The sequence below is a fragment of the Equus caballus genome, chromosome 16 (assembly GCF_041296265.1).
Source record: "Equus caballus isolate H_3958 breed thoroughbred chromosome 16, TB-T2T, whole genome shotgun sequence".
Classification (NCBI taxonomy): Eukaryota; Metazoa; Chordata; class Mammalia; order Perissodactyla; family Equidae; genus Equus; species Equus caballus.
The window spans coordinates 64,702,901-64,729,777 of record NC_091699.1 but is presented as its reverse complement, the minus strand read 5'-3'; the positions used below and the strand labels follow the sequence as shown (position 1 = coordinate 64,729,777).

Here is a 26,877-nt window from a genome sequence, read left to right as displayed (position 1 = left end):
GCTCACTCTGCTGTGTTGCTGACGTCACTCTCCCCCAGTCTGTGTTTCTTAATTGATCAGATTTTATTAGAAACAGTGCCTTATGGTAATCTCCGACAAAGGCAAGAAGTTACTCAAACCCCCTTCTCCATCCCCGCCCCCAACCTCTACCTCCCTGCAATGGCTTTTTCACAAATTGCGTATGTGAGGAAAATTCTAATCTGATGTGAAGGCATTATGTTGCCTTTCTGCCTATTGATTCCTAGAACATCAAGTGCATTTTAAATTGCATAACATCATTGGAATTCATTGGTAGGCTGCCTAGCAGTTATCTAATCATTTAATTTATCTTTCTCTCCCCTCCCGGCTAGTTAATAACGACATCATGATCACTGACAACAATGGTGCAGTCAAGCTTCCACAACTGTGTAAATTTTGTGACGTGACATCTTCCACCTGTGACAATCAGAAATCCTGCATGAGCAACTGCAGCATCACATCCATCTGTGAGGATCCACACGAAGTCTGTGTGGCTGTCTGGTAAGGCTCCCTTTTAACCATCATTCTTTTCCCCTTTGATAAGTAATGTATGCTTGTGGAGCAGAGAGTTGGTGCGTCTCCATGCCTTAAGTGTGCACGTCCATCCAATTTCCTCTCCTTTAGCCTGCTTCTCTTTTAATTATTCAGTGTAGTTTCCAGAGATATTTTCAACTACATACATACATGTATCTATGTGTGTGGGTGCGTGTTTGTGTGTGTGTGACAGCATGTGAGATGACCTTTAATATTTGCAGTAAATCTGGAAGCCCTTCCTTGTATCAATGGGAAGGATTTCCATTTACTAGTCATTTAGTTAATACCCCTTAAGTAACTCCTAGTGACACCAGGACCTTTTTCCTTCTGGGACAACCTCAGTCTTGTTATGTGGAAGGAGAGGAGATGAAAGGTGGGCTTTTGGAAGAAAAAACTTGTCAAAAAGGGGGAAGCTTTTTGCGGAACCAGGAAACAACCCATTCCTTAGTGAAGCCCTGGCCACGTCACTCACACTACCAGTGGGCTATACACTACATCTTTCTCTTCAGAATTGCACAGTTCTCTTAAGTAGATTCCTCCTCCCACTCTCTCTCTCTCTCCCTCTCTCTCTTTCTCTCTCTCTCCCCCTTCCTCCCCCTCTCCCTCCCTCCCCGCCCCATTCCCCCCACCTCAGTACACATGCGCGCACACACAGACATACACGCACAAACAGTGCTCAAGAGTCATTTGATAAATTCCTGGTCATGGATTCAGAGTATGTGTAAGAGATAAAAGCAAAACAGAGATCATTAAAAGGTCCCCAGTTTATTAAAATGTATAAATTCATTAATGAAATATAGCACTTTGCAGACTTATTCTGATCTTTGGAATTTACTGGCATTTTTTTTTTAAGGGTCCTAGGTGTCTCCTGGCCAGTTGGCAACCAAGAATATAAATCCAAGTATCTTCCCACTCTCTGGGAATGAGTCATCTGAGACTTTCTCCAGACTACATATAGTTACCCTTGATGATAGATCTGAAAAACTTGCACATTTCCATACATACCAGGAGATGAATTTAGTTCTTAAGAACTAAAGGAGTGTTAACAGCAAAGACCTGTCATGACAGCTTGCTGTACCTGCCAACTTCATCAATGTCCAGTTCTGAGCAAGGCTTTTGAAAAAGGCATTTTGAGAAAGATCGTGTTCAGAGGAAAGGGACCAGTATGACTACAGATTTAGAAAACATGGGATCTGAGGAATGGCTGAGGAAATTAGACATGGTTAGTCCAGTAAAGAGAGGACGTGGGCTCTCTTGAGAGATGTTTGATGATCTGTTTCATGGAAAATAGAATAAACTAGTTCTGTGTAATGGAAGGGCAGAAAGAGGAGGGTCCATAAAATTTACCAGGGGATAGACTTGTGCTCAGTATAGGTTTAAACATTTTCATAATCGTGGTTTCCTAAGAGCAGAACAGCCTTCCGTCTCTAAAAGAGTCAAATAAAGTGCAGGCGAGGCTGGATGAGCATCTGTCCAGTCTAGTGCAGGAAAGATTGAGACACCAGACTGGATGAGCCCAGGCTTCCTTCTTTGGTTCTCTCTCTGCTGGCCATCTTTACTTAAACCTCCACTGGGAGCTATCTCACTGTGTGAGAGCTTGCCAAAAACAGGCTCTTCCAATTAAGATATTTTCCCTGCCCTGTAGTACAAGTCCAGATGACTGACTGTGATCAAGTCTCTGTGCAGCAGAGGCTGTGTAGTCTCAGAAAATGGGAGCCTATGGGGGAGAGGAAGGGGCCCTGTCTCCTCTGTGTCCAAGCCATAAAGAGTAAACACAGTGAATGTTCTTTTGACCTGTCTTGGCGAAGACGGGTACTCTTATGGAGCAAGAGTGTGGGTAAGCAGAAAGGGCCGTGCGGTGGGTGCTGTGGTACATCCCCCTGATGCCTTCAGCACTGAAGTACTTGACCCCTCAGCTGCTGGCAGCACCGGCTGCTGAGGGATCACCCCCGAGTCCCTCCAGGGAATTCCCTTCCACTGATCAGAGCTGCTTTATTCCAGTTTGGCCTCTCCTCAAGTTTGGCCCCTGTTGATGGGCAGCCAGCATCCTATGACTGATTGATGCAGAGATCCAAATGCGTCCCTCAATTTGGGACAGCTCTGATGAGCCATCCTGCTCCTGAGGGATCCACTGAGTCCTTTGTTGCAACCTGCATTGTGGTTCAACTCCCCCCTCTGTGCCATACTGGGGTGTCATTTGGTCAGAGTGCCCGAGGGTGTGTGGGCACACATGTGCACTCATATGTATGCACTCAGAATCCTTCCCAGAGAAGGTTACTCTCGCAAAACTCACTGGACCTCCTGTATTATTTAAGGCATGATTAGCCCTTCCCTAGACTCCGCCTCCAGATATAAAATATACCATCCAAGACAATAAGTATTTTGATCTAAAAAGGGTGGAAATGGAAGGAAGGAAATTAAACAAACCTTGATGTTGGACAGAGTCATCCAAGATGGCAAGTTTATGAGGGGAGCAGATTGAATCAGGCACAGAAAAAGCATTTTTCCAAGATGCCAGAGTTTTATTTTAGCTTTTGCAGGTTTAACAGTGGGCATTAATCATATAATTTCTAAATGTAATGTACATGTCGAGCCGACGGAATATTTCTTAGGGCCCAGTAAAATGCCACATGAAAGATTCTCTGAGCCCTTAGCTGAGTTAGGCTCCGAAGATGTGATGTGATGGGATATTAAGTGTAGAAGTAATTAGTCTATGACAGCATAAACTATTTCTCTGAACTGTAAATGAAGAACACCATGCAGTTCTTTTCCATGTGTTTTGATGTTTTTCCCGTCTGTTCCTCTCTGTAATTCGGGAAAGTGCCATTCTTTCTCTAGGAAGTTTCTTGTGTTTTCTCAGCACGGCCAGCTGCTGACTGGAATACGCCCTCACACACAGTGTGCTGGGGCCCAGCAAACCAAAAGAGAGGAACTGCAGCCATTTTCCCAGGCGAGCTCTTTGAGAACAATTTAGCTAGACATGACCCTGATTCTGTCAAATCAACCGGCGATGCAATGTGAGCCTTGCTGTGCATTCAAGATGGAAGGATTAAAGTCATCCTGAGGACCTGGCCTCTTCTGTTTTCCCATGCCCTCCCTTTTCATGATTTAATTAAGACTTATGTGTAAAGTTCTTCAACAGGTTAGCCCCTAAGGAAAGCCCTCATGTTTCTAAACCTAAGTGGATTCTGCAAATAAGCAAAGGAAAAACTGAAATGAGTAGAAAAAGCCCAGGAGACTCTAGGCCAACGTGTTTTCATGTGGGAGAACAGGAACCAGCTGCTGTTGTTAGAAACAACTTTGTGAAGGAAAGAGAGTCGAGATTGCTTTTCTGTCCAGAGACCATACTCATCCATTCTCTTTTCCCCTCCCCTCCTCCCATGAACCCTGCACCCTAGGAGAAAGAATGATAAGAACATAACACTAGAGACGGTTTGCCATGACCCCAAGCTCACCTACCATGGATTTGTTCTTGAAGATGCTGCTTCTCCAAAGTGTATTATGAAGGAAAAAAAAGTGTCTGGCGAGACTTTCTTTATGTGTTCCTGTAGCTCTGATGAGTGCAACGACCACATCATCTTCTCAGAAGGTGAGTTTTCTTCTCTCGAGGGTCTGGAGCCCGACTTCCTCTGTGTTGAATTCCTGTGCCCCTGGTCTGCTGTCTCCCAGTCCATCCTCCTGTGGCTGAGGCTGAGAGTGAGCCGTGCTCTGTGGATTAGGAACCCATTCTCCTGGAGGAAGAAGGTGCTTAAGGCGTAACAGGGTTGGTTCTGGTTCTTATCACATCTGGCTCCCGGGGTCACGTTATTATTTGTCTTTGACCAATGGTTTCTTTCCCCTAGAGCAGTGGTTCCCAAAGTGCAGTCCCTGGAGCAGCATGAGTGTCACCTGAGAATGCATTAGAAATGCAGATTCTAGGGCCCCCCAGACTGTTGAATCCAAAACCGTGGGTGTGGACCCGGCAGTCTGTGTTTTAACAAGCCTTCCAGGTGATTCTGATGCAGCTAGAATTTGAGAACCATTGGTCTAGAAATTGGAGGAGGTTGTTTGATTCAGAAAGGGGACTTGCTTTGAATTCTCCCAAGTGATTTTGTGTACATATTCCTAGGATTTGTTTAAAGGGTACTTGTCATTGGACCTTTTGGGAGAAGAGGTGAAATGCAGAGGGACAAAAATGAACCAAGGTTTAGTCATGAAGACAGAGGAAGAGTAGGTTAGTTACTTGCCTCCATCTTTGAAGTTCAGCATTGATTCAGCTTGAAAGGAGGGCACACACTATTTGTTCAATTTAAAGAAGTATTTGCTGATTTTTAATTACAAAAGTAATATATGTTCCTTATCAAAAATTGACAATCCAACAGTCTGGGGAAATTTTCAAATGAAAGTACATTAACCCCATCCCTTCACTCACTACTGAACAGGAAGCAATATTGACAGTTTGTCGGCTGCGCACTGTGCCTGTTATTCATTCATATTATGCCTCCTTCCCTCTTCTCTTCCCCTACTCCCTCTCTGTCTCCCTTCTTCTTTCCCTCCTTTCCTCCATCCATGTGTCTGTCCGTCTTTTCATTCATCCATCCCGTTCACTCACCTGTCGTTCAGTGCAAATAGTTGATCATGCTATAAATATTACCTGGCAACATTTTGTTCACCCAACCACTTTTACACCTCCTTCTAAACAAGATAATACATGTATATATACTGCATGTCTTTAATTATTATCTAAAATTCCATAATGTGGATTATCTCCTATAACTGATTTAATCATTCCTCTGTTGGTAGTTTATTGAGTTGTCTTCAGTTTTCCACTTAATGCTAAAATGAGTATCTGTAAAAATATTACGTACATTCGTGCTAACATTTCTGCAAGATAGATTTTTAGAAATGAAGTTTCTGGATCAGAAATTATGCATATTTTAAATTTGAATAACCATCATTAAATTATTTTTCTCCCCAAAAAGATATCTGAGCATATGGGTTTCCCTGTACTTCTCCAACATTGGAATTATAAACCTTTTAATTTCATCAGTCTGATAATGAAAATAATATTCTCTTGGTTGTAGGAATGTAAACTCAGAGTGGAGAAAGGTTATTGTAACCCAAAATAGGTCTGATTCAATAAAAAATCCTTTTTTTAAAAAAACACAAGTACTGAGTCTACGCACTATAGCTGCTTCTTTGTGTCCCAACTCTGGAAAATGATATGTCTCATGCTTTGTTCATGGTGCTCACGGCACTGGGTACCCACCTCTGTCTCTCTCTGTGCACGTCACTTTCTGCCAGTTTCCCTCTCTTCCTGTCCAACTCCCGACCTGTGCCAACTTCTCAGTTTACAAAGGCAGGCGTGTACATCTTATCAGCCCAACCCTTTCCAATGTCACTTCTCCCTTCTATTTTCTCATCCTGTAAACACTCCATTTCTCTCATTTTCCTTATGGAGTTTGAGTTAGGAGGGAAGATGTAACTAGATTAAATCACACTAAAGCATGAGAACCCCTGAGATTCTGCCTTAACAGTGGTAGCTTTCCCCACATAGATCACCTTTTAAAAAGAAGATCCAGATTGAGCCAAAGAATTAATCTCTTATAGCAGAATATCCATCTATGGATGGATATGCTCTTTGATATATAGGATATCCATTTATGGATTATATCTGTGAACCTTGTCTCTCCTTTTGTGTATACTGGCTTATCCACACTGGAAGAGTTTGTTTCATCCAAAAGGGATGTAAGTTGATAAATGACCTGCAAGTTGGATATATATATATGACTCTAACCTCTTAAGATGGCATTGACTTCAGTTTTCAGTGTCTTTCAATTCAGGTGATAATCATGGGCCCACATTCATATTTTCCCTCTTCTTCATTATCAGGCTCTTTATTTCCTTATGAGGTGAGAGAATCAGCATAAAGGCAGTCTCTCATTGTACAACTCAAGAAATCCAGCACCGCTGATGACTCTGATGTCTGCGTGATATCAGAGGCTTCTAAAGTGCACCAGGAGTGTATGCTTTTTAAGCATCCCTCTTGTCTGTGATGGGATATTTCCCCCACCTAAAGCCTCAGATATTAGCAACAACATTTTGGGATCCATTTCTCCTCTTACTGCCGCCATCTCTTCTTTATTCTAAAGAATGAAAACTCTTGGAGCAAATTTTATTTCCCCACTCGAAGTCAAATAAGATGGTGAGCACAAAAGCTGTGGAGTGTGTTATGCTGTATTTTTATTAGTGCATGATTCTCTTCTTATTGCCAGTTGTTGATCTGTAAAAACAATGGATGATAATTACTTACATCTTCCCTTTTTCTGAAATAAGTAAGAGAAAAAAGTTGAGCCACAATTGTTTCTTTTTAAATGTAGAAATTTACTTTGAGTGTAATTGTGACTGATAGCTGACGTTCAGAGAGAATGTACCGTGGCTGTGTATGGTGCTCAGACCGTTCCATGGCGTGACCTCTTTAATCTCATAGCCACCCCATAGGGTAGGCACTGTTGGTATCCTCATCTTATGTATGAGAACACCAAGCTCACAGATCTTTTAACACTTTGTCCAGCATCACATGACTAGTGGGTGGCAGAGTTAGGGTTTAGAGCAGGCTATGTGTGAACTAAAATATCTGTGAGGGTGTTCCTTCCTTCTTCTCTTTTTATTTCCTCTTTCTCTCACTCTTTATCTCTCTCTGTATCTAAACAGATAATACATGCACATATCTAAAAAGTTCAGACAACATGGAGACGGTGATGAGAAAGTCTTCCGTTTGGTTTGTCCCCCGATCTCCCTGGCCATGGTTAACCACTGATCATCCATGCTTCCACAGACATTTTTCTGCATGGAATTCTGCATGGAAATTCTGAATTTGGTAAAGCATATCAATGAGATTTTTTTTTTTAAAAAAGTCAGATTCATTGATGTATAATTTACATAAGATAAAATTCATCTCTTTAAAATGTATGGTTGACTGAATTGTGACAAATGTATGCAGCTGTGTAACTACTACCACAACCAAAATTCAGGGTGTCTTTGTGATTCCCAGTCGGTTCCCTTATGCCCTTTCGCAGTTATAATTCGTATTTTTATTCTCACTTTAAAAATGTGCTTGCTTGCTTCCTGTATTTTGTGATGTTCCTGTTACTTCATTAATGCCATTACCTCACCCTCTGAAGAATGGACCTGTGGGGTGCCCCCAGCCTTGGACAACAAGATGCTACTCTATTCCCTTGACTTTACAGACACCCAAGCCTAGTCTACAGTAAAAGGGGAGAAATGCCAACTCTGCATCGTGTAGCTCCGATTTTCTCTCCCATTCCATGTTGCTTGTCTGTGTGCCATGCAGTGAGTGAGTGTGAAGCCTGTCAGATGGTTTGAGGGGAGGATGGGCTTCCATATAAACTCGCAGTCTTTCTATCTCCACCTGCTTCAGGCTCATGGAGGTCAGTGTGTAGCAGTGGCTTATATGCGTATCGTCCTGTCCACCTTGTTGAAGCACCTTTATTTTCTATAGATGAGAAATGTACAGAAAATGCACTGACGATACATTGGGATAATTCTTTTAAGGCCTCATAAGGTAATTAGATTACTACCCCTAGGTGATGTTGGAGGAAAAACAGCAACGTGGAAGTTAAGTGACTTGCCTACACTTCCTCAGCTAGTTAGTGGCATAGCTAGGGCTGCAGCTTAGCTCTCTACACTCTCATCAGGATCTTGTTACCCTAGGAGAGAGTTTGAAATCTGCATTCTGAGGGCATCAGGGACTGCTCTGAGAAAGAAGCAGATGAATCGGCCCTCCTGTTCCTGCCCTGTATACTGAGCTTCAGTCAAAGATATGAATTACAGAAAGGTGTTGTCAGCTTTCATGAGTTTGAAATCATTGTTCTAGAACAAAGGAGTTAAAGAGAACTTGCTGTCTTTCTCTTTGAACCAGGTATCTACCCTTACCCCTGAATCCTTCAGTGGGCCTTGTGCAGTGCCTGGTGGCTCCGCTGCTTCCATGAGGTAGCCAAGGGCAGGTAGGAATTAGAGGACCAACCAGAATGAGGCCGGGGTCTGCTCTTCTCCACTGCTCTCCAACGGTCATGTCTCCTTGTCCTGTCTCTGAAGATCCCCTCTTGCCAAAAGATGTTATGTAGAATTCTGAGAAAGTCAGAGTTTACCCCTGAACTCACCAAGACCTAAGATTCCAGTTACAAGAGGGCGTATTTGTATTGGTCCTTATTGATGGCCTGGTGACAGCTGTCAGTCAAACAAGACCTGTCAGGCTCCAGAACTGAGGTGAGCCTAGGATGTGGGAGGTGGGAATCCTGAGCTAACAGCTCCCTGTGTACTTGCAGATGACATATCCACTTTGCAAAGACGTGTTGTTGTGGATCTCTCACTGAACTTTAAAAAATCCCCTCAGTTTTATTCATTTCATAAATGGTTTCCAAATGCAGTAAAGACAATTTGCAGAGCACTGGGCAAAGAGATGATTTCTGGTCTTCTAGGTAAGAGAGAAACAGTCTAGTGTAGTGGTTAAGAGTGGGAGCCCGAGGTGGCTTCCCCGGATTTAAGGCCTATTCTACCACTTATGAGCTTGGCCACCTTGGGCCAGTTACCCGAGGTCTCGATGCTTCAGTCTCCTCGTCTGTAAAATGGAAATAAAAGGAGAGGGGGCTTGTTGTGATGTTGTGGGGATTGACTAGCTTCATACGTGCAAAGTGTTTACAGCAGTGCCTGGTACAGGGTAAGGAGTCACTGTTAGCTGGTAGGATTCTTTGGGCTTTTTATATAGGGTTTGGGGCTTTTACTTATCTTAGGACGTGAAGCCAGGACTGTTCCGTCCTCAGGAGTGTTCCAGCACTGAGGTTTTGTAGTCGAGTTTTGACCACAGCATCCTGGCAGAGCGTTGGGACCCCTCTAGGTATCACACCACAAGAGGTTGGGAGGGGCTTATTTTGCTTTCATCCGTGCCTCATCCGGTTTCCATTTTTCTCCACATGCCTTCACAGAGGCAAGGGGAGCATGCTGAGTCTAGGATTTCTAATCAAAGCTAACCACGCCCCTAACATTGTTGGATAATATTACAAATTAGGCATGTTGTTCCTGTTTTGACTCAGAATCACAGCAGGAGGCAACTAAATAAAACTGAAACGACTCACAAGTGCCCTTCAGATCAGCGATTAGGGTAATCACAGTTCCTTACTTGCCAAAGGGATTCATGCCCTCTTCTTCTTCTTCATTTTTTTTGGTGAGGAAGATTGGCCCTGTGCTAACATCTTCCAGTCTTCCTCTATTTTGTATATGGGATGCTGTCACAGCATGGCTTGATGAATGGTGCATAGGTCTGCTTCTGGAATCTGAACTCACAAATGCCGGGCTGCCAAAGCAGAGCACATAAACTTAACCACTACTCCACCAGACCAGCCCCTATGCCCTTTTCTTTTTTCAGCCAAAAGCTTGCTTTGGGCCACCTGGCTTTCTCATTGAATGGCTGTGCCATTGTTGACCAACCAGCACTGATCATGGTACCTCTCACCTGGGATCGCTGTGGGGATTAAGGGAGGTGATGCTCGGGAGTGCTCCACACAGTAGCTGGGACACAGGAGGTGCCTCCTTTCCTGCTCATTCCTCCCCTGGGCAAGGAGACCACTCTCTGCTGAGAGCACAGCTCTTCTGAATGCTGAAAACCCCTGTTACTCAACGTGTCAGCTGATGAGCAGTAGTGCACCAGGGAGCTTGTTAGAAGGACAGAACCTTGGAGTCCTCCTGGGCTTACTGCATTGTAACAGTGTCCTTGGTGATTTGTTTGCACACTGAAGTGTGGAAAGCACTTGTGTGAACTCACCCCAGCTAAGGATGGAATTGGAGGTGGGTCTTGATAACTTCATGTTAGTAACTTGCTGAGCTAATCAGCCCAAGAGGAATAAATCTGGTCTTAAACTTAGTCATTTGGAAATGAGCTAAATATACTCTACTCAGTCCATTCACGTAACAAAACTGACCAGTGAAATGTGGGTGTTTTTCAGCAGCAATAGCGAAGTTCATTTTTTATATACTGCGCAGACTTTGCACCAGCATGGGTCTGCATGTAGAGAAGATCAGGCACCTTTTCAGTAACATTTCTTTGGTTTCCATGATAATGTTCGGATTAGTTTATCTGTAGGATTGTCTGCTAATATTTCCCAGAGCAAGAAGACATTGAGGAATGCCTTCAAGATGTACTTTACAAGATGTCGTTTTGAATTGGATCTATAAGGGAGTTGTTTGGTAGCACCAGGGAGCCCTGGACGAGTAATAGAGCAGCATTAAAAAGAGTTTGCCTGAATCGGTTTGTTCCTCAGTGGTTTGGTATGAGCGTCTGCTGGAGTTGGGTACACGGAACACAAGAATGTCCCTTGTGGAAAAGAGACATGCTTCTGCACTGCTTCCAGCTCCTAGATGGATGGATCCTGGCCATCCTACCCTTCTTCCTGACTTAGAGCCAAACTGCTTATTCTGGAAATTGAGAGGCACTGTGGCCATGCAGGAAAGGGAATTAGTATGAAACTCAAGTCCTGGACTTGGGAAAGTTTAGTTTCAAGGCCAGAGGCCCACCCCCTTCCTTAACTGAACTACAGGCAAGCTGACACTGTGGCCAAGGCCCAGGCCATGGGATTCACAGAACAGTCGTAGCAATGATCACGGCCCTGGGTCGAGAGCCCACTGAGGATTGATTCACCTGTGCTAACCACTTTCAAGTGTGTTGTCCTATTTCCTAGAATCATAACTTTTTTTTTATGACATCATGTTTTAGCATCTTTTCTTCAGCTTTCTTGAGGTATAATTGGCAAATAAAATTGTAAGATATTTAAGCTGTACATCACGACGATTTGATATACATATATATCGTGAAAGGATTTCTCCTGTCTAGTCAATTAACACATCCATCACCTCACATATTTGTCTTGTTTTCTGTGTGTATGTGAGAACATTTAAGGTCTAATCTCTTAGCAAATTTCAATTGTACAATACAGAGTTATCAACTGTCATCACCATGTTTTACGTTAGAGCCTCAACACTTATTCATCTTATCACTCAAAGTCTGTACGCTTTTACCAACCTCTCCCTATTTCCCCAACCCCCTAGCCTATGGCAGCCACCATTCTACTTTTTGTTTCTATGAGTTTGACTTTTTTTTTTTAGATTCCACATATAAATTATACCATGCAGTATTTGTCTTTCTCTGTCTGGCTTATTTCACTTAGCATGATACTCTCAAGGTCCATCCATGATGTTGCAAATGGCAAGATTTCCTTCTTTCTTGTAGGTGATTAATATTCCACTGTATATATATATACACTACATTTTCTTTATCCGTTCATCCGTTGACAGACACTTAGGTTGTTTCCATATCTTGGCTGTTGTGAATAACGCTGCAATGCACACGGGAGTGCACATATCTCTTTGAGATCCTGTTTTCATTTCCTTTGGATACGTACCCAAAAGTGGGATTGCTGGATCATATGGTATTTCTATTTTCAATTTTTTGAGGAACTTCCATACTGTTTTCCATAGTGGCTGCACCAAGTTACATTCCCATCAACAGTGCAAAAGTGTTCCCTTTTCTCCACAACTTTGCCAACACTTGTTATCCCTTGTTGTTTTGAAGTCATAACTTTCTAAGGCTTAAATGAAACCCATAAAATTAGCTTGTCCAAACTTACCATTTTATTGACAAAGAAATGGGTCTCCAGAGAGTGGCGTGAATTTCCCAAGATCTCATAGTCAGTTCTCTACCTTTTGTCCACAGGAGAGTCGGAAAATCTTGTCTCTTTTTTCAGAGAATACCCTCACCCTTCCACATTCAAGTCGGGGGTGGGGGGGTGTGCTCTTTATCATCTTTCGCCCTCGGAATCCTGCACACCTTCCCTAAGAGGCTGCCCATTCTCTGGGCTTATGACTGTTTGCTAAACTCAGCTCAGACTTGCCATTTGGCAAGTCCTTGGTAAGCATTACTACTTCAGGCTTGCAGTGTTCACTTGTTTGTGAGGAATGAAGTTTATAAATGATGGCCAGCAGGACGCTTATCTTCTAAGAAGATTATGGTCTCTCAGTGAGATTATCTGGGTTCAAATTCCAGCTAGGCCATTTATAAGCTGGTTTGTCCTTGGGTGAACTATTTCACCTCGCTTTTGCCCTCCAAAAAATGGGGATGGATTTGGTGTTCACTTTGAATAGGATTTTTGTGAAGATAAATGAGTTTATTCAAGTTGAGAACTGAGAACAGTGCCTGGCACAGAGTAAGTATTAATATATTTTGGCTGTAAATAGCTACTATTGTTCCTTTAGATTCAAACGTCTTATCTTTGGGTTCAGCCAGATGAGCGAGGAGTTTTCTACCAACATCGTGTTATATTCTCCTCCTTCTGGAAAATTCCTTCAGCTGAATTGTGTTTAGGTGCCATCCATCATAAGCAACAGTCCTGTGAATTAGAGTCGCCTGTTCCCTGGAAAGAATGCTGTTGAGGAAACTGTTCGCTGCATTGTATTGTTATCCCAATGAGGAAGGCAGGAGAAATTTCTCTCAGCGCTCCGCCTTAGAAAGATTATTCCGCTTATGAGGTCCTGTTTGCTTCTGATCTTAAGGACACTTTAAAGCTTACAGAGCAGGGGTCAGCAAGCTTTTTTGACAAAGGACCAGTTAATGAATATTTTTGGCTTTGCAGGCTGTAGAGTCTCTGTCACAGGTACTCGCCTCTGTCATTGAAACAGCTGTCGACAGTATGTAAACAAGCGGACGCAACTCTGTTCCAGTAAAACTACATTTACAAAAACAGGCTTTAGGCCAACCCCTCAGGTAGATGATCATGTTCCTTGTATGTCTCCCTCCGAGCCTACCTACCAGGAAAGCTTGGAGTCCAATGAAAGTCATGCTTCTAGCAAGAATGTGTGTCTACATTTTGTATCCTGGTCTCACCCCAGCTTGCCTGTTTTCAAAACCTACATTTATCTTCCATTTGTCTTGATTCCAGTTCCTTCGCTACAATGTCTATCTGTAAGTTGCATGAGTTTGTTTTTTTTTAAGGGATGGAACTATCAGTAAATACGTTCATTGTATCTAGTTGATTTACACAGTCCAGGACTCCAGAAACTCTTCTGACTCCAAGTTCAACCTATGTGGTTAAATCGAGAAGCAGAGCTTCAGAGGGAGGCTGTCCCCCAAGGCGTGTTCTTTGCTAACCTGCCAGCTGTGTGCAGGTCCTCGCAGTTAGCACGCTAGCTGGAGTAGTTGAGAGAAGGGAGAGGAGGAGGACTCCTCCTAGCCACAGAGTTTCATTCCTTCCTCTCTCATTGTTGTAGAATTTCTTTTAAATGAAAACAGCTTCTTTGGTTTGCAAGCCTAACCCTGGCAGGAAGACAAATGATTTTTTTACAGTATCAGACGCGCGGTTTCCTGTCTGTGTTTAACTTGCAGCAAAGCATCTCAGCCAGCTGGTTCCCCCTGGGCCTTTTGTGACCTTAATAACGTTGCCTCATGCTCTCCAGCAAACCCACTCTGTGTATTGATCACATTCCTTGCACACTTTATCGACTCATATTGGTTTCTGAGTCTGGGAAGACTTAGAAATGCTGCCCCCGTTCTCTCAAATCTCATTTGGTGTTTGCTCTGCTCCAGCATCAGGGAGGTGGCTTCTTGGGGAAGCTCTTAGTTCGCAAGCATGTAAGAAATGAGAAGAAGAAATGGTGCTTTGGCAGCTCCAGGGGTTCTGGGTGTGCTGCCTTTGAACTGTGCACTCGCTGCTCATAAACGCTGGCTCGCCAGCTGTGCGTTTTTGTTTTGAGAGAAACAAACCACATTGACTTTCCGGTCTAAATGCAGAAGAAAAAAATAAGTGTGGAAATATGGCTGAGAAAAGTTGTTAGAAGAGGAGGAAAATTATGGATGAAAATCACTAGTCTTGGTCCTAGCAGGAGAAATCGGTTGTTTGAGGTGATGACTCAGTGCTGAAAGAGCCTTTGGTTGTGAATGAGGTGGGTTAGAAAGCATCCTCTGAATCGCTGAATATAGCCCCATGTCTGGCCAGGGAAATAATAAAGATTGTATGTACCAGAGGGCATTGTGACTCAGTCAAGTGAAGCTTAGGATGTATTTGTAGCATCTGCAGGCAAAGCAACTCACTTTTGTAGATTTTTTTTTTCCTAAGCAGCAAAGTAAACAAAGATCCTCTGGGGCCAGATGTAGTTCGTGGTTGTGAATATTTCTACCCTGGAACCTCATTCTGACATGAATCATGGCAGAGTGGAATCCAGTATGGACACAGGCTGTCTCGAATTCCATCCACTGGATGTGAGTGACCAGTAAAACACTTGGACCAATAAGGCTGGCATTGCTGCGAGGCGCTGGTGATACGTCTAGTTTCTTGTCTCTCCCACAGCCACCTCCATGTGTCCCAAAACAGCAGAGGGATGGATGATGGTGGAAAGGGTCGACGGAGATTCTTTTAGCGATTTTATAGGTATGCCAGTGTCCCACTAGTGCAAAAAACCCCAGGGAGCGGGCTAACTACTGTGAAGTTGACTTTCATTTCTGCCTATCCTGAGCTCCAGAGCTCTGTTTACCATGAGTTGGACATCTGACTGACTTGCTTTTGGAAAAATTTTTGCTGAGCCTCAAATCACTCTTGCACGTTGCGAATTATGTAAAATGTCAGCCTTACCAGCAATAATTATGCCTATTTTTTAAAAACAAAATTAATGTTAACTTTTAAAGAAACAATTCAGTTTTGCTTTTCTTCTTTTTAAAAAAATAGACCTCATGTTGCTTCATTAGGATATAGCTGGTTCCAATGCCAAGAACAATTGATCCTGAATTTAGTCATTAAAATTCATTCTGTTTTCCAGGTGCCCTCCTATTCTAAATGCCTGTTTCTCTGTCAGGCTGAAGTAGTCATTCTCCACGACGTGGCTGCACATTGGAAACACCTGAGAAGCTTTAAAAACTACTCATTAACTGGGTCTGAGCCCACAGTTTCTGACTTAATTAGTCTGGGGCCTGGTATTAGGATTTAAAAAAAAAACAACTCCCTAAGATATTCCAATGTGTGGCCAATGTCGGGAACCACTGGACTCAAGACAGTTTGTTCTGCCAAATCTTTTTATATTTTTCATCGTGTTCCCCATATAACCTGGGAAAGGATGGGAATAAGTTGAGAATAGCACTCACCACAGGAAGTAGCCGAAATGTAGCCTTCTGGGTTAAAGGAGGAGAAAAACAGGCAAACAAAACACCTATATTACCACATCCCTGAGGACTAATAGGCTTCTTTAATATAAGATATTGCTGTGCTTTCTGCAATTTACAAGCAATTACTTCAGAATGAGGCGAAGGGCCTCCCTGGGAGTAGGCATCGGAGGTTGTAGAACTGATGAAATTATACGTTAAGGGCAGGCACATTTGAAACCTGGAAATGTGCCTGAAAGGTTGGATGGCATGGTTTGGATGCCACTGCCTTGGCAAAGACAAGGCGGGGAGGGGGCGACAGTGTGCATGGTGGCGGGAGGGGAGGACTCCCAGGTGGCGGAGAACTGTGGTGAGCTGTGGTTGACGTGGAAAGCCAGAAGAAAAATGAGGACGTGTTTCGGTGGCCTGACAGGTCTTGATAGTGTGCGTTATTACTGTGCTTTTCTCAAGTGGTCTAGTCTCCCTGTTGGAGAAGATACTGAAATAACTTAAGAACTCTGTCTCTCCTTTCAGGTTTCCTGAGAACATGAAGGGCCCCTAGACAGAATAGCAGATATAATCCAGACAGGCAGCCAGAAAAACAACTGAAGAATCAGGGCAGATGGGGGAGCCTAAGAAAATCCAAGCCTAGTGGTCAGAAGACTGGAACACAGAGAGGGAAACAAAACATCCTGCTCAGAGAACATCCATCAGGCTGAGGCTCTGTCCATGGAGGAACAGACGTTCATAAGACGTGCTGTTGTTTCTTAAGCAAAGCCTGGCACAGGCAGGCACTCTGTTAATGTTGGCTGGCCTCCTTCGAAAGCCACAGCAACAGAAGTAGCAAGAATCTCTATCCCAAGGGAGAACATGAAGGACAGTAAGCAGAGCGGAAGGGATGCCCAAGACAGCAGAGACAGAATCAGGGTTTTAATGGCCTGAAAGGACCAGGAATATGAAACAACAGATAAATGTAAAGTCAGGCATAGAGGTTCAAACGATCGAGTGCAGAGGAGCAGCTTATCCAAAAACTGGCTTGGGGTCTGTTCTTACGGTGAAGACCCACTGTTTACAGGTGAGTTGAGATCATTCTGAAATTGGGGTGATCTGGCTGAAAGAATCAAAACAAGACAAGAGAACAATCAAACCGGCAATAGTCTTAAACTATTGGAAACTCACTGGAAAGGGCTGTGAGAGGCTGCTGTAATCTTTGCTACACAGATTGCATTCCAGGTATTATAGTTGGGTCTAACGAAACGTATCATTGAGAATCTTGAAGAACAAGAATAATTTCAGACAACAGATCACTTTATACTTAGAAAAAGGACATGGCGTTTATTGGATGCCTGCTATATCATGAGCTGGCAGATTTTAGGGTGTGATAAATATGTCAGTCTTTAGAGTCTGATAAATATGTCTTTTGAAGAGTGATCGAAGGAAACAGGGATGTTCGACCTAAAAAGGAAATGATGGAGGGAAATGCGTTAAAATTTCCACCAGGAGTTTAAGAGCTCTCATCCCGTAGAGGAAGGAATCATTTTGTTATCTTTTGCTTTAGAGAGCAGCATGAAAGTCAGTAAGGGGACATACAGGAAAGCCACCTTTGTAATATAAAGCATACATTTTTAAAATATCCCAATGTTAGGCTTTATCCTAATAGATCTGCAGTTAGATATATTGGGATTTGATTAGGGATAATTTACAGAGAAGTGGGGTACCTCTATTGTAACATTTCAGCCAGAGGTTTTATCTGTACCTCCCAGGAATAGTCTAGAAGAGGTTATCAAACCAGATTAGACTACATGTAAGGCCTTTTTGTAGGGGAGAGAGGTGGGAAGGAAATAATGTAAGGGAGACTGTGGAATGAGATGCAAGAGGTGGGGAATAGCTTGGTTTTGAATTACGTATAATTGGCATAAGTCACATGGACTGGAGGAAAGACATCTTCCATCATTGTGGGAAAAAATATTCTCAAAGTCTGTCTAAAATGTCAAACAGTATTGTCAATATGCTGGAAGTTAAATTAAATCCTGCCTTCTCAGTGAGCTCCCTGTCCTTCTGTTGTTTAATTAAAATGATTTTTTATTGTTTGCCTGAATTTAATTGTTTGCTTTTTATTGAGATGATGGATGGGGAATCATATCTCATTCCACACTCCTCCCGCAGTTAATTTGACTAGAAAATTCTCACAGACCATTTTCTCATTGACTAGCACTGAATACAGTTGTCCTAGAGCTTTGCAAACAAGTCCACTGCGAATTTTCTTCGTAAGAGGGAAATATCTCTGTGGCAGAGTACCAAGGGACTCATTCCATATTTGCTAAAGCCGTGCTTCTCAAACTTTACTGTGTAAATGAATAACTCAGGGAGCTTTGTAGGATGCAGATTTCTGATTCAGCAATTTAGGACAAGTCTGCATGAAATGCAGAGATTCTGCATTTCCAGTGAGTTCCCAGGCCCTGCCTGCTGATGCTGCTGGTCTGGGGAACATGCTTTGAAAAGCAGGGTGCCAAGAGATTCTTCCTGTGCCATGCCACCAAAATTTTTAAAGATGCAGAAAATAGTTATAAGATATTGAAACGCCCAAGTTAGAAAGTACATATATATGTGTATATATATAATGTGATGGCTTGGAGTGTGTGTGTGCATGTGTGTGTGTGTATGTCTGTGATGGAGCAAGAACAGAGGAAAGCTGATAAGGATATGGAATGTAACAGAATAAAGAGGCAATTTGTGTTGCTCCTTATAAAATCCGTTATCTTTCTTTCTAGGGATCCCGGCATGTCTGTGCCTGTGAGTACTGTGACTCAGTAACACTACCTTTGCATATTGAATGAACATACTCAGAACATAGCCAGTAAATCTTTAGGAGATAGGAGTACCTTTTATTCACTTTCATCATTTTCTTTATTATAACTGGGTCCAGCTTTACTAGACATATGGTTCAACTGAGTTACGTCTCTGGGAAGACAACCCCACCCAAACCAAGAAACCCACAAGCACGTGCCCCCATTTTCTCAGTACAGCCAGAACTGACTACCTCAGACTGTCAAAATAGATTTCTGGCTTATTTTGTTTTTTCACTTCAAACTCTTCAGTATATGCTATCTAAACTTATTTCTGACAAGGTTATATTGCTTCACTTTTTCAAAAAAGAGAATCCTGCAGGTCAGATAGTCGTGGGGAAAATGGTTTCTCTAAAAACAGTATTGCCAAGGGACATGTTACAAAAAGAGGCCAAAGCAAACTGCAGCCAGGCCACATACTCAGTGATATTTTGATGCTTCTTTACAAGATCAGGATTTTTCTTCTGGTCAGAAATCTGTGAAATATGTTATTAATGAAAACCAGTATTTGTTCGGATCTATTATAAAATAATACAAACATATTTATTGAACACTTTCTCTTTTAAAGGTGTAATACTTAAGAGCTTGACAAACATTATCTCTCGTAATCCTTACAAGAACCCAGTGGGGTTGGTTCCGGGTTGTCTTCATTATGCAAATGAGGAAGCTGAGACCCCAAATCACACAGTCTGGAAACAGCAAAGCCAGGTTTCAAGTCAGAGTCCCAAGTTCTTAGAAACCAAGTTATACTGCCTCTAAATATACAGAATGGTATCTGTAAATTGTTTAACCTCAACGTCAACTTTCATTATTCTTGGAGCATTCTATTGCCTGATGAAATATTACTAGTTTGAGTTGAGTTAGTTTTTCTTTTTCTTTCAAATTGTCAAAAAAGGCAACTTCTCAGTGTGCATTGGGAAAATCAGGATATTGGGTCTCAGCTCAGTGTGGTGTCTGGAATACCGTGGTTTGGAGGAGAAGTAACATGGAAGACGCTAGTACATCACTTGGATTGTGGTCCTGGAACACTCAAGAGCAGCAGGGACTTCAGGGTTTTCAGTGTGGTTGCTGTTGCAGACTATCCCGCTACATTGTTTAAGGGAAATAAAGTGACCTTAAATCCTAGGCAGCAAACACAGCATGGCAAGGAAGGATGACTCCGGGGTACTATAGAGGAGACTGGAGATAAAAATCCTCAGATAAGCTGTTTTACCAAAATATGCTTCGCATTAGTCTGTTTGGAAAAACTAGTTTTTTTGACTGAAACTAAGAATACTTTTAATATTGTGAACCTCTTGTGCTTCCCCAAACCTGGATCATCCCTTAAATATAAATTTTGTTGGAAAAGAAGCCACATGTCAGGGAATCTGTTTTTACAGTAGATGAGCTGGCACAGTGACATCTGGAGACGAAGAATCGCTGAGATCAGGTGTAAAGGACCAGGCTAGCCGAAGCTGGAGGTTTATGAAAATTCTCTATCTAGTAAGGCAGATTCCTCCATTTTGTTTTACTGTGCTGGTGAGAATCTCTAATTCTTGTTGAGTGGAAAGTGCTATGATTGGCGTTAGTGCCCTTTTTCTGTTTTTAAAAGGAATGCATCTAACATTTCCCCATTAGAATAAGGTTTGCTGAAGATTACTAGCATCTATTCCTTATCGGAGTGTTTACTTTTATCATGTACTTTGTCTGTATAACTCTGATCATAGAGTTTTTCTCCTTTAAATTATTAATGTGGTCAATGGCAGCAGTTGTTTTCTTTGTTTTTAGTGCTAAAACATGCTTTCCTGGTAGCCTGGTCTGTCTTATTTTTATTTGGTATCTACTGGATTCGGCTTACTCGAATTTTATTTAGAATTTTTAAAAAAATCATCGTATGTGCATGAGATTGTTCTATAATTTTCTTTTCTTCTTGGCTGCTTTTGGTTGTACTGTTTTCATAGAACAAAGTGAGCCATGGTACACTTTTTCTGTTCTCTGAACGAGTTTCTGTGAAATTGAAATGACCTGTATCTAGAAAGTTTTGTGGCTCTCAACTTCATCTGGGCCTGGTATGTGTTTGAAGCTTTTGAGGGAACATTGTTGTTCTAATGTTTTGGGTTATTTTTTATTTCAAAACATTTTAAACTTTCAGAAAAGTTGAGGGAATGGTACAACGAAGCCTGTTTACCCTTTCTCTTTTTCAGTATTTACCCTGTGTTAACACTTAACCACATCCTCATTTCTGTGTGCACGTGTGCGCATGCGCGCATTACAGTCTCTATCCAAGTTTCCCCAAAGCTGTGGGGTTGCTGCTGCTGTTTCAATTCAGGATCCGGTCAAGGACTACACATTGCATTTGGTTATTTTGTCTCTTCAGTGTGTTTTTTGTTTTTCCTGACACTGACTTTGAACAGGCCAGGCCATTTATTTTATAGAAGCACATTCTGGACTTGTCTGATAGTTCCTGTTTAGATTCTTTTATTCTCATTGAGATATAATTGAAATATAACATTACATTAGTTTCAGGTATACAATATAATGATTTGGTATATGTATATATTTTGAATTGATCACCACAATAAGTCCAGTTAACATCCGTCACAGCACATAGTTACAAATATTTATTTCTTATGATGAGAACTTTAAGATTTCCTCTTGTAGCAACTTTCAGATAGACAGTCCAGTATTATTAACTGTAGTCGCCTGCTGTGCCTTTCATCTCTCAGGCTTATCTTATAACTGGAAGTTTGTGCCGTTTGACCACCTTCACCCATTTTGCCCACCTCCCTCCCCTGCCTCTGGCAACCACTGATCTGTTCTCTGTATCTATGAGTTCAGGGGGTTTGTTTTTTTGTTTTTGCTTTAGATTCCACATGTAAGTGGAGATCACAAGGTGTTAGTCTTTCTCTGACTTATTTCACTTAGCATAATGCCCTCAAGGTCCGTCCATCTTGTCCCAAACGGCAGGATTTCCTTCTTTATTTATGGCCGAGTAGTATTTGCACATTAAACCCTATGTTGGCTTCAGATCCTGAGAGCTGCCATAAACATCCCTTCTCAGTGATTCTGTACCCTCCAACTCCAACTGCCTACCATGCGAGGCTCCCATGCTTTGACCCCAGCTACTTCCTAAGTACATTTTCCAGTTTCCGTTTCTCTGAAATAGAAATAATAATACATATCTGGCATGTAATCCATGTAAAACACAGTGTTTGGCATTTAGTAGGTGCTCAATAAATGGATGTTATCCCTTTTACTATTATGATTAACATAATAACTTGAGACAGGAAGTTCTCCCTTCCCCCCAGCATATCTCTCTTTAGCACAGTTTCCTTCTTTGGATCTCGGCCAGTTGCATATATATATCCTGTTGCTTCAGATGATCCTGTTGGCCTGTGAAAAGCTTTGTGGTTAGAGTGTCACCGCCAGCTTCAGGAATCTCTGTAGTAGACTTGTGATGTTCATTGGTGCACCAGCTCAGCAAGATATGCAGAAAATGACCGTCCCTGTCCCTTTCTATTGCTTGGATAAATTAGTATTTTGGTAAATTTTTGACCCAAACTCTTTCAGTGAGTGGAGGAATTGCCAAAGTACTTCAAATGTTAAACTAGGAGCCCATTTCTCAAATTCATCTATGCCGATTTGGTTTTTATCAAAACACATTAACTGACCCACGTAGGCTTTTTTACTATGTTGGCTTTAATTTAATTTCTTTTGTACTATGTGATTTTTTAAAATTGTGAATTATGGAGGTTCAGTTTTAAGTTCCTTTTCGCAACCAGTTATTGGAGTTGGGCACAACAAAGGACTTGAAAGAGGCTGGGAGCACCCTGTTTTCATTGTCCTCTCTGTGTGTGGGTGGGTGGGGTAATGTGTGTGTGTGTGTGTGTGTGTGGTGTAGGGTGTGGGTGTGTTACTAGGCAACTTGTTTACTTTTCAATCACTCTGAAGGAACCTATGCCATGGAATTTCCCCTTGAGGTTTTCTGCCAGTTTGTATTTTTTTTTACAACATACTAACATTTATCTTTTACATTTGCCTTTAAAAAATATTTATCAAGATTCTGACATTTGCAAATAGCTCCTTATTTGCCACTCAGTCTGTTCTCCTTATGTGGGACACATTTGGTTGGAAATTTTCAGGATTATTAAATAGACCTCCGGGTTGATTACTAGGGAGACAGCTTGGGGATGTGGAAAGAACAAAAGCTTTGACAAGCCCCTCAGACCTGGGGGAAATGAGCTCCCCTGCTTGCCCTTGAGTGAATCATAGTAATTCTGAATTTCTCTTTCTTTCTTTTTCCTTCCCTTCCTCCTTCTTTCCTTCCTTCCTTTCTTTCACATTACAAGAAAGTTTCTTGCAGCATCAGCCATAGCTCCAAAGAACCAACAGTGGTACAAGGGATAAATACATTGTGGTAGATTCGTACAAGTAGCTCTTAATTTCTTAAGCCCTGAATTGGGACAAATACTTGAAGGAGTATTCTGAATATCAAATGAGATTACATATTTGAACTTCCTGGCACATAGTAGGTGCTCAAAAAAAAAAGTTAGTTTGCTCTCCGCATTTCTTTTCCCCCCAAGGGTATCTGAAATAATAGACTTAGCCCAGGAGCAAGGCATGGCCTCCATAATTATTCTTCTGATTTCTTTCTTAAAAAATCTTTTCATTCCAAAATAAAATACAAATACATAAAAGCACATAAAACACATATTTAGCTTAATGAATTGTCATAAGGCTAACACTCTTGTAACCCCTGCCCAGATCAAAAAATAGAACTTTGCCAGCCATCCCAGATGTTCCTTCATGTTCCCCAAGCCACTCACCGACCCCACCTTCCCTCCAAAAGTAACCACTGTTCCTCTTTTATAAGGATCCCTTCCTTGCGTCTTTTGAGAATGGCTTTATCCTCTACGTGTGCATCTGTAAACACTAGTTTAGTCCTACCTCTTCTTCTTCTTATTTTGGGAATTTGATCTATCTTAGGTCTCTTTAATCTACTGCCCTCCTCAATTCCTCTTTTCTCCTTACGATTATCTGTTGAAGAATCTGTTTGACGTGTATCATCTCACAGTCTGGATTTTGCTGATTGCACATTCATGATGCAGTTCCCTGAGTTTCTCCGTCCTATGTGTTTCCTGCAGATCAGCAGCTGGATCCTTAGGCTTCATCAGACTCAGGTTAGATCTCTTTGAAAAGGTTATGTTCCTCTACTGGGGGTAAGAGTGTCTGATTCTCTCTTGTTTTATGATATTAGCTGGCATTGGTGCCTGTTGCCTAGTCCATTTAATTCATTAGGGGTTAAAAAAAGGTAATCGATTTCTATCAACTCGTTTCTATTTGTTAGCTAGAATAATTTAATGAGGAGATGCTTGCTTCGACTCTTTGATTACCCAGTGCTGTGGTTCTTATGGAAAAGACAAGATACACGCTGATGTTTCCCTTTGTTTTCTAGTTTTCAATATAATGAATTGATATTCTGCTGTCCTCAGAAGTTGATAAATTTGTTTTTTGTAATTATGATATCATAAATGTAAGCATACTTAATGGGTCCCGGTGTATTGCTTTTCTTATCTTTATTAAAGCTCCAAATATCCTATCTTGGCCAGTGGAAGTCTCTTCAAGATGGCTCCTGGGTTCTTTTGTCATGACCTTGGTAGTCTTTGATCACTTCCTTGTTATGTGGTATAGCAAAGTATTCCAAACTCATTATTTCCAGCTCCAGACCTAGAATTGGCCATTTTGCCAAGAAGCCTTGGTTTCTTCTGTTGAAAGTGTTCTGTTGATGAGGCATTTTCTTTCTGAAGCAGAAACCCAACAACCATCAACCTTTAGAGGAAACTGAGTCCTAGTGAGGTTAAATGAGTTGTCTAGGATCTCAGGGCTGATTAGTGACAGGTATAAGAAGAGAATCTCAGTCTCCTGACTTCCTAGCTAGTGCTCATTCTTTCACACCCCATTCCAAGTACTCATGGTTATGGTCCCCACATACCATGTGCAAATTACAAAGAGACTGGGTGCAAAATGAAGCATGCACCTACACAAGCAGGGGAGAGCCTGGCTCATTTGTGGGATTTGGCCTTTGAGCGAGCGAGAGTCAGCTCTACAGAATTACTCCTCATCAGATTGGTTCATCAGATGTTTTATTCATTCTTTTATTTATTCAACAAACATGAATTATCTCTCTATTTATGTGGTAAGCTGTGAGTGTATAATGGTAAGCAACAACCACCTCTTTAGCTATACTTCTACTTTGGTTGTGTCAGAGAAACTTAGCCAGGAGAGTTAATCCTAGGGACAAATTTTACTTAGTTAAGTAAACAAGAACATTGTAGAAGCAACAAAGGCCCATCATGCTCCTCCAGACAACAGTGCTGTTAACAGAACCTCACTTGGTTGCTGGAGAACTAAAATGAGATGATGCTTATTAAGTGAATGGCTCAGTGCCTCGCTCACTGGGAACACATTATATGTTAGTTATCATGTTACTGATAGGAGAGTTCAAAGAAGGGCCTCCCATTTTTTCCCCTGCAGAGCTCCCTTCACGCAGGACCAAAGCTCTGACAGAATTCAGAGTTGCTCATAGGCAACACAACACATCATGCCAGGAAGATCTGTCATTGGCACCAGTTTCCTCCCTGACTAACTTTCCCAAGAAACAGATGAATCTGAAAATCTCTCTTCTAGGAAATCCTGGCAAAGAGACTAGAGCTGGTGTGTCTTCACTCTGCCAAGGTCTCTTCGCTTTCTTTGAGCGTGTGCCAGGCACTTCTTGGAAGTCTGGTGAATCCTATGGACCCCTTCTCAGAGTGATGTTTTTAAATGCATAAAATATAATACATAGGCTTTAGAAGAAAATTAATGATATTAAAATACCATTATCACATATTTTTAAAAATAGATTTGTGACATAGTAAAATGTGCTTCTGTAGTAATGCTTTAAATAGCAAGATCTAGCATCAGATCTAAAAACTTGAAATGTCTAAGTAATGAGTATAAACAATACAGCAATGCAGCAAAGGTAATATGGCAAGAAAATATCTGTGGTTTCTATGGGTGACAAAGTTATAGGAACGGCTAATACTAGGAAATGTTAAATTTTGGTTAAAGGTTAGAGAAAGAAAAAGGTGTAATTTTTGCCTATTTAAATTCACAGACGCACTGAATTCAATCCATGGAGCCCAGGCTGAGATCTCCTGCTGTCACAGTGTAGAGCCGCATTTTCTACGAACCCTGGAGGAATTCTACCCTCATTTGTAATGCCCCCCAAGAACTATATCTAGCTCTACGTTACATAACAAAGGAGTTTAATGTGAATGTCAAGTCTTGAGTACTAGTTACCTGTGCATACGAGAAACAATTCATGGAAGGTTCCAATAGTTCAACAGTTAAATCTTGAGCCCCTTATGTTCTAGGCCATGGGATAGGCTCTGAGAAAAGAAAGAGGAAGATTTTAGGGTTCTCCTTCATGTAAGACTTTTTCTTCCCAGGCAGGGAAAAGATGGATATTTACCGGGACACCAGTCAACTGTGGTTCTTAATTAGGAACCAAGGAGAATAGCCTGTATACCCAGAACATGCCCCTTTAGACAAATTATCCAAGAATTGCAGACATCACTTAATGGATGGCTATAAAATCTCTTAGTCTAGCCCTCATTGAAGAAAACCACTTTATCACATTGAGATGTTATGTAAAGTCGTACATAATTGGCTCTCACCAATGTGAACTTTAGAGCCAATATGGCGTGGGGTTAAGAGCAAGGGTCTTGCCAATCAGACAGAACTCCTTTCAAATATCAGCTTTGCTATTGCCTAAGTTCATGATCTTGGGAAATTATTTAAACTGTCTGACCTTTAACTTCCCTGTCTGTAAAATGGTGTTTACAATAATAGCAGTATCTACCTCATAGAGTATTTCTGTCAATTAAATATAAATATTATATAGAACTCAGTACAACACAGCCAGGTACATACAAAGTGTTCACTTTACAGGTTTCTGTGTAGTTGGGGGTAGGTGAAAAGAAACACTGCCTGCTCGTCTCTGAGTATAGGAGATGCTAGCTTATACCTAGACCTCCAGCTATTGGTTTTTCTAGTGGCAGCCCAAGGGTTAATACCACAAGAGCATGTGGGTGGCTCCTGTTTAAATAAAGCCACATCCCAAAGCTTCCTTTTAGCCCCTTTTGCTATTGTTAGGGTGTCTTATCACCTCTTTGAGGTTTCAAGATTGACAGATGTTATTCAATAATTCCCTCCCCACCAAATTTTTACATATAGGTTTTCAAAAAGAAATCACAGGAAATTTGGGGGGGAAGTGTCTGACTT

At 41.7% G+C, this 26,877-nt stretch overlaps 1 protein-coding gene across 6 annotated transcripts in view; it reads left to right on the top strand.

Annotated features, from left to right (window-relative positions):
* TGFBR2 (transforming growth factor beta receptor 2) overlaps positions 1-26,877 on the top strand; it is a 109,734-nt gene that overhangs the window by 58,812 nt on the left and 24,045 nt on the right. For 5 of the 6 annotated variants that reach the window (XM_005600871.4, XM_023619733.2, XM_070236841.1 and 2 more), the window contains 2 exons: positions 351-519; positions 3,951-4,141. In XM_005600871.4, the coding sequence (XP_005600928.3) occupies positions 351-519; positions 3,951-4,141 (360 nt within the window). 6 annotated transcript variants of the gene reach the window in all.